Raw genomic sequence first — 16966 nt, 5'->3', positions numbered from 1 at the left:
AGCAGAGCATCCTAAGAATGTTATCTTGTTCCTTCCATATCTTGTGCAGGAGCGTCAACACAGAGAAGCATTGTATTCAAAATGAAAACACTACAGTTAAAATTCATCCTTTACCAAGTTCCCAGCTCAAAACATTAAGAATTTAAACTCTTAAGGGGCAATATTTACATTCTTTCCTTCTATGCTGCCTAGACTAGCGATTTAAAAGTGCAGATACTTCCCAAATCAGACATTACTTTCACTTTAAATGAATTTCCACAGATGGCTTTGGCATAATGTTCTTTGAGGGTCTGCGTGTGACAAGGAACTCTGACTGAAAAGTCCTGCACAGTTTTCTGTTCCTACCAGAAAAAGAAAGGGCAAAGACAATTTGAAGCTATTAATATAACATTAGTTTGTTAGAATTTCTTTTATTTCAGCTGGGGAAGATAGTCTAGGAAAGGAGCATTTCTCCCTAACAGTACCCTGATCTGCTGGGATAAGGATGGATTCTCTGGTAGCCATGTCAGGCAGATTCATAGTCCTCGCCTCCTCAGCTCCTTGGGAGAGTGAGAACATCATCATTGCAATGCTTTGTTCCCCAGTCTATTCCAGAAGAAAAAGTTACACAGTAGCCTAACAAGCAGGAAAAGGCAAGAAAACAAAAAGAGGACCTGGCTTCCAGTGTCTGGAGCAACTGCACACACACCCTTAGCACAGGTTTGGCTCAGTAAATTAATTCATCTGCCAATGGTGTAGGATAGCCTTCTCCTGGAACTTGCAGATTCAGGAAGGATTTACATTTAAAGGCAAAGGCTCCCTGCCCCTAAGTGTTACAAGTGAGTAGTGCCCTTCCTGCCCTGTCTGGCCATCCAATCATATGCCGATATGCAAATGACCCTTAGTGCAGGCAGATAAAAAGGAGCAAGTGCTCTTTCAGAACCAATATGCTGAGCCTGTCACCTGTGTTCCAGGAGCCAAACCAGCAATGTCTTCCCCTGCACAGCCTGCAGTTCCTGCCCCACTGGCCAACTTGAAGATTCAACACACCAAGGTGAGTCACTTGTGAGCTAGCTGGCCTTTGCCAGGGTCCTGGTTAAAGCAAAGTTTGGTTGAAGCCTTGGTAAGAGCTCTTTGTAAACCCAAAGACAAAAAGCCTGTAAGCTTAGTGGCCTGATTAAGCAGAGAATTATAAACCACATCAGAGAGCTTCTCATAAGTTTTTCTCTTGACATGGGTCCAAGGGAAGGATTTTCTTCTGTATTCAAGGCTCTTGTGCTAGAGTGCAGTGAAACATAGTGAGCAGTTCTATTAACTGTGCAGTGGAAACTTACTAGAAGGAGCCAGGCATCTGGGAAGGTCTCTCTCTCTCTCTCTCTCTCTCTCTCTCTCTCTCTCTCTCTCTCTCTCTCTCTCTCAAATGCACACTTATCCAGGATAATAACATATAACCATATGTTTGAGGCACACTGTTGATGTTGGAAGACTTAACTCTGAACACTGAACAGAGGCTGTCGCCAAAACTCCCAAAGAGACTTGAATTATTTTTCCTTCTTTGAGATATAAACTGTGCTTGTTTACTTCTCCTGGCATTTTTGCTGTTTTTGGAGAATACATGTCATTGTTAATTGTTAATTGATAAATATTTAGAGACAGAAGAGCAGGAGCATGACTCAGGCTTTTTAAACCAGCAGCCAGGGAGTTCAAATGATCTGCTGGGATGTCCTGAGGGGACTATCTTAATTTTGCCTCCTGAATAGTTATAGCCTATATTTGTCAGATCCTAGGGTTCCAAAATTAGGAAATCAATATCACATATACCCCAGTGCATGCTAGGACAGTTACTTAAAGTTAGCCATGTTACAGCATGAAGATTACAAAGTGAGAGACTAATTCTTCAACTCTGGGGATGTCATTTTGACTTCTGAACTAAACAACAAAACCCGAGAGTGTGCGTGTTAGACAAGAGCCGGATGGTCACTCTCAGTCATTTCTTTTCCTTTGAGCAAATGGAGGTGGCCTTGAAACACTGAAGCTTTTTGTATTTTCCAAAGCACCCAAATTGAGAGAGCTGCCTGGCTTACAGATTCTTTCCTTAGGATAAAGTCTACAGAGAGTAGTGAGTCTTGGCCATGTCCAGCAAGTAGCTAGAAGTTCCCTGAGGTATGATTTCAGTGGAGAGAAAAATGCTAGATATTGACAAATGAGAGTATGTAAACTGGTTTGTCCACGGTCTCCAACAGCTCCCAGTTGTCCAAGGTTTGTGCGCACCACAGACACCAGTCTCCTTCCCTCTGTCTTTCTCATTTGGAAGAAATTCCTGTCAAAATGTTTACAGTCAAATTGTTTCAAGAAGATCAGAATTGTCAACTCTGCTTACGTTGTATCGTAATCACTACCAGGAGTTTGGTTTGCATGGTTCCAATTGGAAAGGTATTTTAGTGTCAGGATACCCTTCCCTGTTTATTTCACTTTTCATTTATGAATTTTGCTAAAATTGTGTGTGTGTGTGTGTGTGTGTGTGTGTGTGTGTGTGAAGGAAGTTTCAAATTAAAGTATCTTTTCTCCAAATTGTTTCATTTAGCACTTATTAGTTAAGATCAAGGTAAAAGTACTAGAAAAATGAGGTATTCCTTAATGCCCCATGTACAAGCACAGGGCCAGCAACTCCTTAACACAAACCGAGTTTCCAGTTGGAAACCTCTTTACTACAAAGACATTGCATAAGGACATCCTAGACGGGATTACAAACCTAAGTATTTATGACCCAACTATGCATTTGGTGTTCAGGAAGTTCACTAGTTAATAATAAGCAACACCACTCAGGGAGTTTTTATTTTCTATGTATCTTCTCTATAAATCTGTTCTAGTCAGGAAGGATTTATATTTGATGTGCTGGTTACCTCACTTTTACACTTTGTAGTACACCAGTTGTATATGCAATTAAATCTCAGTAGGGCTTTCTGTATGCCTGTGCACTTCCCTTTACCATGCCCCATTGGAGACCTGTCTTAGATTTACCCTCCTAAGAGGGGTCGAAACAATGACTTAACTCAGCTCCTGGTTGCAAAACATGAAAGGGGAGGGTTGGAAGTACTTGTGAAATTGTTTTCTCTGACCAGTGTCTCAATTTCTGAATTACTTTCTCTACTGTTTTACATTTCTTCTTTATTATAGATAGAACCATATCGATCTTGATACTGGAAAAATTTAGGATCATTTCTTGGGGGTGGGGATGGGTCTCAGGCTCTTGGAATGTTTTAAGAATAACACCAAGTGGAATTGATAGGCACTGAGAAAGAAAATCCCAGGGCAGGCCAGCTTAAGGTCCTGAGCAGCTACCCAGGAGAGGAGGATGGAGGAGGAGAGGAGGAGATTGGAGGGCGAGAGGAGGAGGATGGGGGGAGGAAGAGCAGAACACCCCTTGCTGTTCAAGCTGGCATGTAGCACATGACCAACAAGGAGCCAAGTGACAGGCAGGGGACTTTTCAGGGAAGGTATTACAAGTCCAAAAAGTTGTGGGAGAAAAAAACCAAACTGTTAAGAAAAGCATGCCCAGAAAAAGAGAAAGAAAAGGAAAATATTCTTTATCTAATAACTCCAAAAAAAAAATCAGACTTAGTACCCTACAAACATGGTGTAAACTCCTGCATCAGGGCTGGGGGTTTTGGGGAAGGAGAAGTCCAGCATCTCATTAGAGGACTATTTATTCCACCTATCACTGTAGTCTACCTCAAGCTGAGCCCAGTTTCCTAGGGGTGGTCTCTTGTCCAAAGTGAGTGAACCAGTCCAATTGCAATGTTAGGTCTCTATCCAGGACAGGAAGTCTATTCAGTTGACCAGAGTTTTTGTTTTTTGTTCTTTTCCTAGTCTAATAGTGTTTTATGTACTGGGAAAGGAACAAACAGGCAGTTTAATAACAAAAAGGAAAAGAAAACCACCTATAGTCAGAGGGTTGCATACTGCTATTCTTCAGTGTTTGTCTCCAAACAAAGCAAGCCATTGAAGGATCATCTTTTCAGTGGTCATTTCTAGTTCACTTCCTCGTTGATGGGGTAGATGAAATGGAGTTTAAGAACTATTTTTTTAAACTTGAAATACAAAAGCTTTCATATTTTAAACCTCTATAACTTCATAAATCCCAGGGCACCCGACAATCCCCATCCTTCCCCGTAGGGGTTGTGAGTAAATTCAGGTGCCCTTCATCCCTGCTACCAAGCTTCTGCGTGAGCAGCTCCTTTGGAAGTTACAGGACCCCTGGTCAACTCTATTGCCTCTGCTTCTTTACAATTGATATAGAATAATAGAGCCCCAATTCCTGAGAAGGGGTAAACAGTCTCCATAGTTAATGGTGCCCTAGGGATTTCATTGCTCTGAAGAGACACCAGGACCAGGGCAACTTTTATAAAGGACACCATTTAATTGGGGTAAGGGAACAGGTATGGAGGTTTAGTCCATTGTCATTAAGGCAGACGGGAAACATGGCAGCATCTAGGAAGGTGTGGCGTTGGAGAAACTGAGAGTTCTACATCTTGTTCCAAAGGCTAAGAGGAGAAAATTAGGAAGAAGCTCACGAAGCCCACGCCTACAGTGACATATTCCCTTCAACAAGGCCATACCTCCTAAGAGTGCCACTCCCTGGGCAAAGCATAGTCAAAGCGCTACAACTGATAAGAAGCAGTTGAGGCAGGGTTTGGCTCGTGAGGAATGACTAATATTAGCTATCTAGGCGGATGCATTTTTCTGCATGGTTTCCAACGGCTAGACTGTTTCTACCTGATTTTTCCAAATTTGTATCCCAATATGTTATTCTCTTCTTATTTTCTCCTAATTTTCTGCCAATCTGTCTGTCACAGTCATGCTTTGTCTGACAAAAAATTCATCAGAGAGAACTTTTGAGGTTTTTTTTTTCCCAAGGAATTGAAGGGTAAAGTATTTTGAATCCTAGGATTTGGTAACTTGACTTACCTTTCTCATTGCACACTTCTTAAATATTAGATGACTAGGAACTGTCTATAATTCCAATGCCAGGGCAGCCAAGCCTCTCTGGCCTCCATTGGCACCTACAATGCATGTGGTACACAAAACGTGCATACAGGCTTACAGATATGAATAAATACAAATACACATATTTTTAAAATACAAATATTTTTAACTCACCAAGTGATAATAGTTTTCATGTTCAAAAATGTCTCATTGGCAAATAATTTTTGTGCACACAGGAAATAAACTACAGAGTTTCTTTCAACATTCTATTACAAAGCTAAGCTTTCCTGTATATAGATGGAGTGGAGTTAAATGCACATAAAAACAATTCTTAATGAAACTGCATTCCGATGTGTAGATACTAAAATTCAGACTCTTCCAAGTGATCTACAGAAATCTCTCATATATACTATGATTTAATTATGCAATAGTAAGACAATTCACAAGTGTGTAGCCTCTGTGTTTCTTTAGATGGTGAATGGGACAACATGAACATTTTGGGGTCAGGGAAAGTCACACAGTTAGGTAACATTTAATACCTCAACTTTAATCTATAGAACTCTCAAACCTACAACGTATTTAAAATTTGTTTTATATGCCTTGGTTGCATTTCTATAGATCTTTATAAACAATGAATGGCATGATTCATTGAGTGGAAAGAAATTTCCTGTCCTTAACCCTGCAACTGAGGAGGTCATCTGCCATGTGGAAGAAGGGGACAAGGTAAGTTGCCAGCACCTACAGGTCCACTTTACAACAGGAGTCTGTTTCTCACTACTTTGAGCTCGAAGTCCACTGAAAGTTCAATGAAAGACATGAAAAATTGACTGCTCAGTCCGTTGGGTACGTTTTTATTTGTCCTTGACATAAGGGAATTTGTCACATTTAAATCTGGTAGAGAATAAATATTTATGATACACAGAACTTAAAGAAACTAAAATTAAGAGAAAAGAATCTTCATTAAAAAGCAACACCTCAGGCTATAGGTTTGATGTTAGCCTTTCTAATGTAACCTGGGAATTGAGAATAGGGTGATAGCATCCAAACCATCGATGGTCTGAGGCTGCAGTAGCACAGTGAAGCGTGCACTATTAAATAACATATCTTTTCCTAAGGGTTAACACTAACATTTCATATGGGGCATGGGGTTTTAAAATAGTATTATACTTAGTGTGTATAGACTTAGCCTTTTAGTTGCTCATTCTTTCTCCATTGTAGATAAAAATTGACTCTCAGGAAGATTATGAATGAGCTAATCAACAATTAGAAGGAAAAAAACTAAATATCTATTAAAGTAAATGTTTTCAGACAAGTGTGAAAGAAAACTGGTCTGATTACTATTTGATGCCAGTTAATAAAAAGTTATGTTATTGATGCTTTAATGTTGAAACCTTGAATACTTAGCCCCTAGGAGACATCTTGTTTGACAATGGGATTGATCTCACCAGGAAAACAAAATTTTCCACCTGGGTTCAGTAGAAGCTTTGAGACTTTGCTGGGGCAATCAGTGGGGTCTACCTTCTTCCTAACGTGCAGAAGGGAAAGCTGGTGACCATCCCAGCAACCTTGCCAGTGAGCAAAATCTGCTGTGTGCTACGAGAAAACTACCCCACCCCCCAGAAGACACAAATTCATATTCATACCCAGCCAAGCTGCAAGTCATGTTACAGTACCAGACTGGTTGGCTGAACAAATGGATCCTCTAGGGATATTGTCTGTGATACAGACTGTGATAAGCAAGAACTTGTTTCATTACTACATTCCTGTATCTGTATCCATTTTGGAATTATTTAAAAACTTGCATTTTTAGAATAGTTGATGCTAAAACAATTTGTGAAGGATCTAATGAAGAATGACTAGCATGGATTAGTGAAGGTCGTAACCTGGTAAAGGGCACAGTCACAAGAAATCTGATAGGCTGCACCACTCATTAGGTCACAGGATAAAGGGTGGATTTGGAAATTCCATTCACTGCAGAATGAGGTGGCCCATGGCCATATCCTGTCTTTCACGGTTTCACAAGGGTGGGGCAGGAGCCAGAGCAAATGCGTGTTAGAAAGTGAAGTGTGCTTGTGGGTGGGAGGGGCTTTCTTTTCACTTCAGTGACTCCTTTAGGAACCACTGACTAACTCCAGGGCGTGAGCTAATTGATAATTGGAAGATAGATAATGCAGACAGGTGTGAAGGAAAACTGATCTGATTACTATTTTCTCCATCTCTAAGTGAAGTTAATATGGTGGTATACATTCCAGGAGAGACGGAAGCATTCAGACCCTCTCTAACTAATTTGAGTCACTTGACTTCCCACTTTCATTTGAAGTACCTATATACATTCAGCCTACAGGCTCTGACTTCAAAACTGAAATATTTTGTTTTCGTTTATACCACATGATTTGATGGTAGCAAGTCAAAGTTAACCTATACACTGCTTTCTGTTTCATTCCAATGTATCTTTAAAATGCTAGACCCTGAACAAAAATCTGCAAATTATGCATGTTGAAGTTAAAAAATACTACAATCAATAAAAAACGTTTGGAGACTAGTAGTTTTAGATAATGCAAAAATGTCACAAAATGGGAAAACAATTGTTTATAGTATGATTATTTTTATACATAACTGTAAGAATAAGTCATATGAGGTTATATGTCACATCCAAAACATAAATTAACATATTTGTGTCTTTCCATACTGTCAAACTCTATTGAATAGCAATAAATTCTAAGATTTAGGCATTTAAATTATAGCATTTTGGCATAAAAACCACACACCTTAGCAGCCTGCAAGAGGGATGCCAATCATATCCATTTCTAACATTACATTTCATATTACATATCACACTGCAAATGCCTTTGTGCTTCTGTATATGAATATATGAATTGCTAGTGAACACAAGTTAGAAAGCCATCAGTATAGTCCAAGAGGATTGGAAGTGGTTTAGGAAGAATCTGTAATGAAAAGGGACATTGCCAGTGCCTGAGGGAACTTCTAGGGATTCAACTGAGTCAGGAGTGAGAGAGAAACTGCAAAACTTGGCCAATTGGGTCCATAGCAAGAAAGGTCAGTTCGGAGAGGTTGATCATGTGCGTGAGCTGGCAGTCCAGTAGAAGGCAGTGTCAACAGCAGGGACTCAGTTGAGCCAAATAGTCCTTGGTCCTTGACACACATCCGAGGTATCAGATGGTAGCTCATTCAGAGTCCAAGCCATTTCAGATTTGGTGTCCATCAGTTTATGGGGTCCAAGCAAAGGAGTTCACTCTTTCCTGGGTATCTGATACATTCTTGGGCATACTTTCTACGATTTGATTTTTTTCGTGTCCACTTGCCCACATAATTTTAATTCTCCCCAGTACACTTATAGGATGGTTCACATTCTATTCCCAGGAGTAAAGAATTCATCAGTCTGTGGTAGGTAGGTGGTAGATGGGGGAGTTTCTGGGTCTACCTAGGGACTACAGTCATTCTCCCTGAAAAGGAAGTCAATGCTACTAATAAAAATGTACTCTTACAGACCAAGGCACAGGCTGAAAAACCACTATTGTTCATAGTACGGAGCAACTCAATAGCAATGGCTATTTAATAAAGCAGCCCTATTGATCATCCTTGCCCACATAATTGAATGTGTAAGTCATATGTGGCATAAAATGTTGGTTCAAATTCTGCCGCGTTTCTCTAGCATCAGCTCTCTGTCCCATCAGTTAAAACAGGGCACATGATACCTAAGTACAATAGTAATTTGTGTCAAAGAGAAGTTGTCTTTCTTCTTGAAGCTTAGACAGCTCTAGATCACCATCTGCCATTGAGGTGAGTGTCTGGGAATTATTGAAGTAGACTGTTACGTAGAGCCAGATTTTGGGGAAGGTTTTGAAAGTAAGCGGACATGCTCCTAGAATATTCTCTATTCAAAGAGAATTTCATAAGGAAAGGTGGGAAAGGGTGGCTGAGAGAGAGAGCAAGAGAAATGTAAACAGGAAGTTTGCACAAGATAAATAGGGCCAGAAAATGTTGGACCTTGAACACCAAACAGAGAACATTGCTCTTAGGACCAGGGATGAAGTCACCAGTTACAAGTGCTCAAGGGAACACGATAAGATAAATTACATGAAGATTAACCCTGGTAGCCTTGTAGAGATAGTGGCAAGGGAGGACAATGAATGAGAGGCTGTTCACAGTGTACGACAGAAAGGCCTATGTAGTCAAGGATAGAATGTGCTAGAATGACCTAGGACGCCGCAGCCATTTTCACAGCTGTGAGTCTTGTAGGATCACAGCTACCTCCTGTGAGCATTTGTATGTCTGCCATATAGAAGGTCTGAGACAGAGACAGCTTTTTGAGAGTTAAAGATAAGAGAAAAATGTCACAAACAAGTTGTGGCACAAGGGATCTCAGTTTAGGATAGAGTGGGGCATCTGCTGCGTCCACAGATTCTACACTGCTGAGTTCAACCCTGGTACCTGAACTAGGTTGCTGTTGACATAGATGGTGTCAAGAGGTCTATCTCAGATGTGTGCACACTAAGTGCACGGACAATTTTGGCCACTCTTCTCAAAACAGTACCATTTACCAACTACTTACCTGTTGTGGTAAATAATAAAAATGAAAATAATTGCCACAAACCCTCGATACCTGGCATCAATGAGCCATATGGCATTAGCGGGCAATATTCATCTCAGGGGCGGCCGGTTCTAGTGTGGCCACACTACCCCTAGGTACCCTGGCGATTCCTCCTCCCCCATTGCCAGCTGCCCCCTCCAGGCTGTCTCTCTGCCAGCCAGGAACTCTCTGGTCCCAGCAACCCTGTAAAATCAGGACTCTAGAGGTCCCAGCAGTACCTGATCCCCCAAGGCTCTGTGACCTGCTCTGGTCTCAGGGAAGGCTGTCCTATCATAGCTCCCTGCCTGGGACTCTGCTCACACTCCCAGCTACCACCCACTGTGGTTATAGTCTCAGCTCCAAGGAGGCCATTAAAATCAAAACTCCAGATGCTTATAATTTAGCAATCAGACTTATAGCTTAATTCTCATTCTACAAAATGTCCACATAATAAACTCACAACCAATGATAATGATATAAACTGCCCACCTAGGCAAGACAAATTGACCTATAAAAATCCATCACTTAAGAAATATTCATTCTACACTTGATCTTAGCTAAAAGGCAGAGAAGCGATTTCATACCTACCTGTGGCCGTTTAAGGCCACACGGATCTGGGTTGTTCTTCTTTACCTCCATGTTGGTTCTTCTTTTTCTTCTCTCCCACCTTACAAAAACCTTGTCCCCACCCAATTTCTCACCATGCAATCACAGGCCCTGCCCCATCCTGTGGCAGCCCTCACCTGCATAAAGACAAAATCTACACTTACAAGCATTTGTGCTCAGCCTCAGAAGTAGTTATCAAAAGAATGCCTGTGGGTTATTTGTAAATACTACATATATTTAGCATTCATGATTTCAGATTGTTTTTTCAGTGACTTGGGGAAATGTTCTTCTGGGATACTAAGGGATGCCTGTGTTTATAATTTGATAGTGGGATGCTCAGTTTTATGTTCCTCCCTCACTGTAGTATCGTTAGCCAGCTGATCGACTGCCATAAGGTAGATGTATGTTCAGATGCATCAAAACTAAAAAGAAGAAATAAGAATCTTCTTTCTAAAACTAAATATTTACTCTCACTGCAAGATTAAATATCTTGTTTGAGGAAAGGGAGTCGCGTCCAAATGACAAAGCCACAAGAATGGATTTATTTATACCAGTTTTTTAAAAGCAGGATTTCTTGTTTATTGTTTTGTCTTGTCTGGTTTGGTCTTAGGTTTTCTACAGGACAGGTTACTTGTCTCAGAGCCATTTTTCTTGCCAGCTCTTGGAGAGACCACAAAGCTCAAGAGAGCTATTATTAAGCAAAGGCCAATAATACTGACAAAACACTGAGCAGAAGGCTCCTTGCACGGCTTGTGTCACACTAGTTTGAACTGTGTGGTTTTAGAAACAACCGTAACATTATTCCCAAGTGACATTCCAAAAAGATGAAGCCCACTGCTCCCTTGATCATGTTGATTTATGGGGTTCCATGAATCAGTGAGTTCCATAGACAAAAATTACAGAATAGTTGTTCCATGCATGCTATTTGCTTTTGGTTTGCTGAAGGAAAAAAGTACATGAAGCAGTAACAGAAGAAGCAGAAACGCTTTCAGCAGACATGCTGGAAGAGACTAGAAGTGGTCTGAGTAGAGATCTACCAAGGAACGAATGGACCATGGAATAGCTTAGCAGGGAGGTGGCTCAGGAAACCTAAAGGAGAAATTAGGTGATCATAAACGTACATGAGCAAAACCAGGGCAGCTAAGTGGTATGAGTGGGACTTTATTCTATTAAGCAGTATATAATTAATAAACGAAACTGTCTTCTCTCCTTAACCAGGGTCTAGAATGACTAGAGTGGATCACCTGGGAAATCAGGTGCTTACCAAACACACAGTGTTTAGATTTGAAGGTGAAACATTGAACATAAAGGTCACAGCTGTCACACAGGTAGTGTAACTGTTATGAAAGGTTGTGCAACATTGCAGACATGAAGCCCTAAGGGACAAATGTAGCACCAAGAGGCAGGGCATGTGGCTTACCACCAATATATTAGTATCTTTTTTTGCTTCAATGTCTCCATTTGTAAAAGAAGGAATGAATTCATCCTATTGCATTTTCTGAAACAAATGACCTAATGTGTGTAAATAAGCTGTAACATAATTTCAAATAAAAAGTGTCTTCTTACAACAAGATAAAGTGACAACTATTAAAACATACAATCTCTATTTTAAAAGTTTAACTACTTGATAGACAACTGGAACATATTCTAAATACTTCAGGAGAAACCATTTCAACATCTCACCCTGAGGTGTGGACATTTAGCTTCTGTTTGTGAGGACTGTGTCATATTTTATTAGGTTATGATGTTGTATTTTCTCATGTAGTATTTTGAATATATGGAATGGATTGATCTGTGATTTCCAGGCAGATGTTGACAAAGCTGTGAAGGCCGCAAGACAGGCTTTCCAGATTGGCTCCCCCTGGCGCACCATGGATGCTTCAGAGAGAGGACGCCTGCTGAACAAGCTGGCTGACTTAATGGAGAGAGATCGCCTGCTGCTGGCTGTGAGTATTAACCAAAGTCAATGGGAAATATGGGAGAGCTCCCAAGGGCACTCACTGCTTCAGCCAACAGTCAGTCTGGTTTAAAGACTGACTTCCTCCTGCTTTTCTCTAGAACTTCTGAGAGTACAGAATCCAGTTTTATGATATTCATTAAACCTCTTGGATGGCCTCAGGGGCTATATATTTTTATTTTAATAGTTAAATAAGTCATTATAGAACATGGATGGAACTGGTCTTTTCATCTTTGAATTTCAGTAAAGTCAATTGAAAACAAAGTGGTACCCATGTTACAATTCAAAATAACTTGCTTTAGCGTTAGACTCTTAAGTGACCATGAGAGTCAAACCTTCATTTTATTAAAAAATATCAGCAACTTACCAATTATTAAGAATCATTTATTCTTCAAGGTTTATCCATTGCTTAAAACATGTAAAAGTAGAATCTATACCTCTGTAATAAATGCATACTAATGAAAGTATTCTATTGGCAGAAATCAGCATTTCCCAAAGCTTAAGGCTCTTTCTGTTTGTCTTCATTGTAGAGGGAAAGTGTTACTTCTTCTGTCAGCCACAGGGAGAGCAGAACAGGCATAGAAAGAAAGTCACGTTGCTTTAATTTTAGGATAGTAGTGGGCAGTATCAAACCTGTGCATCTTGCCATGTGACCACCCACTGAAATGTGTGATTTCAAAGCATCTTATAAAGTCTGCCCAAAATGTGTGTGGAAAAGAAGATACTGCTAGATAAGAAAATGTCCAACTTCACCATCCACCCCCCTTTTTGGAAAATAGGTTCTTTTCTCATACTACATATCCTGATTACAGTTTCTCCTTCCTCTATTCCACCTACTTCCTCCCTGCTCTCCTGTGTACCCACCCACTTTTGTATGTCGTTATAAATGAACAGGCTTCTAAGAGATCACAACCAAACATAATAAAATATAACTAATAAGATGAGACAGGAAATATCATATTAAGGTTGATCACGGCAACCCAACAGGTGGAAACAAGTCTGACGGGTAGACACAAGAGTCAGAGATCAACTTGTTCTCACAAGAATGCCATGAAAATACTAAGCTAAAAGCTATAAAATATGCCGAGGACCTAATGCAGACCCATCAAGGCATTGGCTTTGCTTCTTCAGTCTTTCTGGGTTTATATGCACCTTCCTTAGTTGAGTTAGAGGACAATGTTCTTCTGGTGTCCTCATTTCCTCTGACTCTTACATTATTTCTTTTGTACTGCATGATTCCCTGAGTTCTGAGGGGAGGCATTGTTGAAATAACTATGACACAATTTCCCAAACAGGTTTGTGATAGAAACTTGCTAAGACAAATCCCTAATAAAAGTTGCTAGTGTTACAATTGTTTGAATAGACATAAACATGTGTTACAATTGTGTGAACCGACCATTTATATGAGAGGAATATGATACTGATTCTAGCATTGTTAATAGTTGCAAAGACGAAACTATTGCCACAGTAGACATCAAGTATAATCTAGTTGGAACTCAGATAGAACAAAGATACTAAGAGTCATTTTCACAGGCCACTGCTTATGTGACCAGTTCTTAGACACTGCTTAACCAGGACACATTTACAATCTGACAGAAAAGGGACCAGAATCAGACAATTAGAATCTTATCATCTCTCCCAACAGGATCTTGCTGTGTGACCACAAATAAGTCATGTGATTGTTCCTCAAGTTGTTTGATTTAAAAAGCACTAGATTTAAGATTTCTTGTATTTCTAAAGCTCTCTAGTACATAAGTGCTAAAAAACATTCACTGTATATTCTTGATAAAATTTTTATTGTTAAACGTTTAGTTCAGACTTTGACATTCTTTTGTTTTCAGACAATGGAATCAATGAATGCTGGAAAAATCTTTACTCATGCGTACCTTATGGATACAGAGGTCAGCATAAAAGCCTTAAAGTACTTTGCAGGCTGGGCAGACAAGATTCATGGCCAAACAATACCAAGTGGTGAGTACATGTGGGAAACTGGCAGCATGACGGTAGAGGAGAGGCCACTGTTGCAGAGTTGGGTACCTTCAAATTGTCCCTGGTAGAGGCATTGATCAATTAGGTAAATTATTATTTTCCTCTTCATTTTGATCCAACACAGTTCTGATGCTGGAAGTTCTGTTAAGAGTCAAAATGTTCATAGTTCAGATAGTATTAAAATAAAAACATTATCATAGGTTCAACTACTAATTTGAGGGAGATGTTTCAGGGTTGAAACTTTTCAAAGATGGCTGCTGAAATTATTTATTTGGGATTCATTCCCATGAAGACATTTGTGTCTAGACTATAGTATTATTACCTAAGTCTTTCCTTGCCGAGGAAGAGTAAACTGTGTCTATCTGTGACTGTTCAAGCCTGATGCACTTAGACCATTGTAATTCACCAACCCAATTATTTACACCAATGTGTTCCAAACGGTTCAAGTCAAGATGAGGCTATTATTACTAGCTGAATTAACAGTCTTTTCATGGAAATGCCATGTGTTTCTTATTAAGGTAGACAAGTAGTAGCACATGCATGACAAATATTCCATGTGAAGAAAGAACCAGTTTGGGATGTAGTAAAGGTAGTTTCATATCTGAATAGTAATGACTTTAGGAACTCAAGTAATCCACTTCTAGTTCTGTACCTGATGGGCACTGCCAATCTATGTGGAGGATTCAGTCTGGAAGGTGGTCACCAAGAAGTTAGAAGATCAGGATGAGACCACGGAGGTACCATGAAGGGGACTCTTTTGAGGCTCTACTTCCATTCTTAGGAAACATAGAAGAAACTGTTTAAAGTGTCTGTGGTTTCTGACATGAAAAGTACTTGCTGTGGTAGCAGTAAGCTCCTGTGGAAGTCAGAACAAAACACAGAACAACAGAATTTCTAAGGTAAGACATCAGAGTAAGGCACAGGACTTGGCCAAATCCTAATGGAAAAGAACTATGTTTCGCTTAAGACCTATTATTGAAGCTTAAGTCCAAGTGGATCAAGGACCTCCACATCAAACCAGATACACTCAAACTAATAGAAGAAAAAGTGGGGAAGCATCTCGAACACATGGGCACTGGAGAAAATTTCCTGAACAAAACACCAATGGCTTTTGCTCTAAGATCGAGATTGACAAATGGAATCTCATAAAACTGCAAAGCTTCTGTAAGGCAAATTACACTGTTGTTAGGACAAAACTGCAAAAAACAGATTGGGAAAAGATCTTTACCAATCCTACAACAGATAGAGGCCTTATATCCAATATATACAAAGAACTCAAGAAGTTAGACCACAGGGAGACAAATAACCCTATTAAAAATGGGGTTCAGAGTTAAACAAAGATTTCACAGCTGAGGAAAGCCGAATGGCTGAGAAACACCTAAAGAAATGTTCAACATCTTTAGTCATATGGGAAATGCAAATCAAAACAACTCTGAGATTTCACCCCACACCAGTGAGAATGGCTAAGTACAAAAACTCAGGTGACAGGAAATGCTGGCGAGGATGTGAAGAGAGAGGCACATTGCATTGTTGGTGGGATTGCAGACTGGTACAACCATTCTGGAAATCAGTCTGCAGGTTCTTCAGAAAATTGGACATTGAAATACCTGAGGACCCAGCTATACCTCTCTTAGGCATATACCCAAAAGATACCCCAACATATAACAAAGACACATGCTCCACTATGTTCTTAGCAGCCATTATTTATAATAGCCAGAAGCTGGAAAGAACCCAGATGCCCTTCAACAGAGGAATGGATACAGAAAATGTGGTACATCTACACAATGGAATATTACTCAGCTATCAAAAACAATACCTTTATGAAATTCATAGGCAAATGGATGGAATTGGAAAATATCATCCTGAGTGAGGTAACCCAATCACAGAAAAACACACATGGTATGCACTCATTGGTAAGTGGCTATTAGCCCAAATGCTTGAATTACCCTAGATGCACAGAACACATGAAACTCAAGAAGGATGACCAAAAATGTGAATGCTTCACTCCTTCTTTAAAAGGGGAACAAGAATACCCTTGGCAGGGAATAGGGAGGCAAAGTTTAGAACAGAGGCAGAAGGAACACCCATTCAGAGCCTGCCCCACATGTGGCCCATACATATACAGTCACCAAACTAGATAAGATGGATGAATGGATGAAGCAAACAAGTGCAGGCCGACAGGAACTGAATGTAGATCTCTCCTGAGAAACACACCCAGATTACAGCAAATACATAGGCGAATGCCAGCAGCAAACCACTGAACTGAGAACAGGACCCCCGTTGAAGGAGCCACAGAAAGGACTGGAAGAGCATGAAGGGGCTTGAGACCCCTTATGAACAAAAATGCCAAGCAACCAGAGCTTCCAGGGACTAAGCCACTACCCAAAGACTATACATGGACTGACCCTGGGCTCCAACCTCATAGGTAGCAATGAATTGCCTAGTAAGAAAACCAGTGGAAGGGGAAGCCCTCGGTCCTGCCAAGACTGAACACCTAGTGAACATGATTGTTGTGCGGAGGTGGTAATGGGGGGAGGATGGGGAGGGGAAACCCATTTAGAAGGGGAGAGGAATTGGTTAGCGGGATGTTGGCCTGGAAACCAGGAAGGGGAATAACAATCAAAATGTAAATAAGAAATACTCAAGTTAAAAAAGATAAAAAAATAAGTAATACCAATTTGAAGATCCAAAAAGAGGAAGGACATATTTTTGTCTTGTTGTTTTTGTTTCATTTTTCCCCCATAGATTAAAAGCCATTGCATTTGTGTTCAGTAGGCAAAAGACACAAAACCAACAATTCCAAATCAACAGAAAGACTGCTTACGTTTTCACTATTTTAAATTATTTTTCTTTTAAAA

At 40.1% G+C, this 16966-nt stretch overlaps 1 protein-coding gene across 2 annotated transcripts in view; it reads left to right on the top strand.

The window, feature by feature from the left end:
• The first annotated feature begins 908 nt into the window (after positions 1–908).
• LOC116891025 (aldehyde dehydrogenase, cytosolic 1) overlaps positions 909–16966 on the top strand; it is a 53978-nt gene continuing 37920 nt past the window's right edge. For both annotated transcript variants that reach the window (XM_032891706.1, XM_032891707.1), the window contains exons 1-4: positions 909–1033; positions 5584–5688; positions 11968–12108; positions 13961–14090. In XM_032891706.1, the coding sequence (XP_032747597.1) occupies positions 968–1033; positions 5584–5688; positions 11968–12108; positions 13961–14090 (442 nt within the window). In that variant the 5' untranslated portion in view covers positions 909–967. The remainder of the gene's footprint in view (positions 1034–5583; positions 5689–11967; positions 12109–13960; positions 14091–16966) is intronic.

Source organism: Rattus rattus, chromosome 2 (genome assembly GCF_011064425.1).
Source record: "Rattus rattus isolate New Zealand chromosome 2, Rrattus_CSIRO_v1, whole genome shotgun sequence".
Lineage (NCBI taxonomy): Eukaryota > Metazoa > Chordata > Mammalia > Rodentia > Muridae > Rattus > Rattus rattus.
Note: the sequence above shows the minus strand (reverse complement) of the source record. Positions and strands in the feature narration are given on the sequence as shown.